Source organism: Merops nubicus, unplaced genomic scaffold (genome assembly GCF_000691845.1).
Source record: "Merops nubicus isolate BGI_N331 unplaced genomic scaffold, ASM69184v1 scaffold34182, whole genome shotgun sequence".
Taxonomy (NCBI): Eukaryota; Metazoa; Chordata; class Aves; order Coraciiformes; family Meropidae; genus Merops; species Merops nubicus.
In genome coordinates, this window is record NW_008596138.1 from 372 (window position 1) to 1,440 (window position 1,069).

Consider the following 1,069-nt stretch of genomic DNA (forward strand, 5'->3'; position numbering starts at 1 on the left):
CCTGGGCCTGGCCCACTGTCTGGTGTTCGGGGTGGGCTCGGTGGACAGGTCGCGCCTGCTGACAGCACGCCAGGAGCTGCACGCACTGCTGGCCACGGAGCCCCGGCTGCCTCTGGTCGTGCTGGCAAACAAGCAGGTGGGTGTGGGTGTGCGTCCGGCTGTCCGTTCCCAGAGACGCTCCTGGGGTTGTTTCCAGCTAAACTGTTCCTCACCAGGGCCCTGAGGGGAAATCCTAATATCCAAAATCCACTGGCTCTTACAAAGTCTGATTTCTCAGGGCCTGTCTCCTCTAGTCGTCGGGAGGTGTGAATGCCACTACAGCACCCTAGCTAACAGTGTTTTAGGAGCAGCAGGCAGCAGCATGCAAAAGCCAAGGGGAAAATTCCAAGGGGAAATATATTCCTCAGGCAGGCGGCCAAGCGCGTGGCCGGTTCTGCTTCCCTTTAGTTTGTGCCAAAGCTGCTCCAATGCAAGAGCGGGGCAGCTCTGCCTGCACTCGTTCCCTGCCAGGACCACACGGGCTGGATGGGGCTCCTGCCAGGCAGCAGCATGGCTCCCGGCCCTGCTCCCATCCTGAGCAGCTGCCTCCGTCTCCCATAGGACAAGAGCGACGCCCTGAGCCCGGCAGAGCTGCAGGAGGAGCTGGCCCTGCACACGCTCAGCGGGCAGCGAGAGCTCTTCCTCCTGCCCACCAGCGCAACCTGGGCCGGCCTGAGCACTGCCACCAGCGTCCTCCACGTGAAGAGCCTGCTGGCCACCCTGCTCTCCCAGCCCTGAAACTGCAGGCGGGGCAGACCGGCTCACATCCACGGCACAGCTCCTCTTTGGGGTCCATAGCACAAGGAAGGTGGCCAGCTGAGCACTGCTGGAGCTTAGATTTGCTGGTAGCAGGCTGCCAGTCTCGGGGTATTCACTGCACCCCACAATGTTTGGGATTGAACTCCATCATAGCTGCCCTCAGGGAACATGAGCAGCTGGCTCTGCTCTCTGCCATGGGGAGAATGCAGCTGCCTTCACCACCTCAGGGCCAAAAATCTCACTTGGGATGGAGGCATAAGCACAGCTCTTA

The 1,069-nt window shown here is 61.1% G+C and overlaps 1 protein-coding gene across 1 annotated transcript in view; it reads left to right on the forward strand.

Annotated features, from left to right (window-relative positions):
* The window catches only part of ARL10 (ADP-ribosylation factor-like 10), a gene marked incomplete at its 5' end in the record, with an annotated part of 1,141 nt that extends 364 nt beyond the window's left edge, over positions 1 to 777 (forward strand). The window contains 2 exons of the mRNA XM_008936300.1: positions 1 to 136; positions 601 to 777. The exon at positions 1 to 136 is cut by the window's left edge and continues 58 nt beyond it. Coding sequence (XP_008934548.1) covers positions 1 to 136; positions 601 to 777 — 313 coding nt within the window. The remainder of the gene's footprint in view (positions 137 to 600) is intronic.
* Positions 778 to 1,069: the final 292 nt, after the last annotated feature.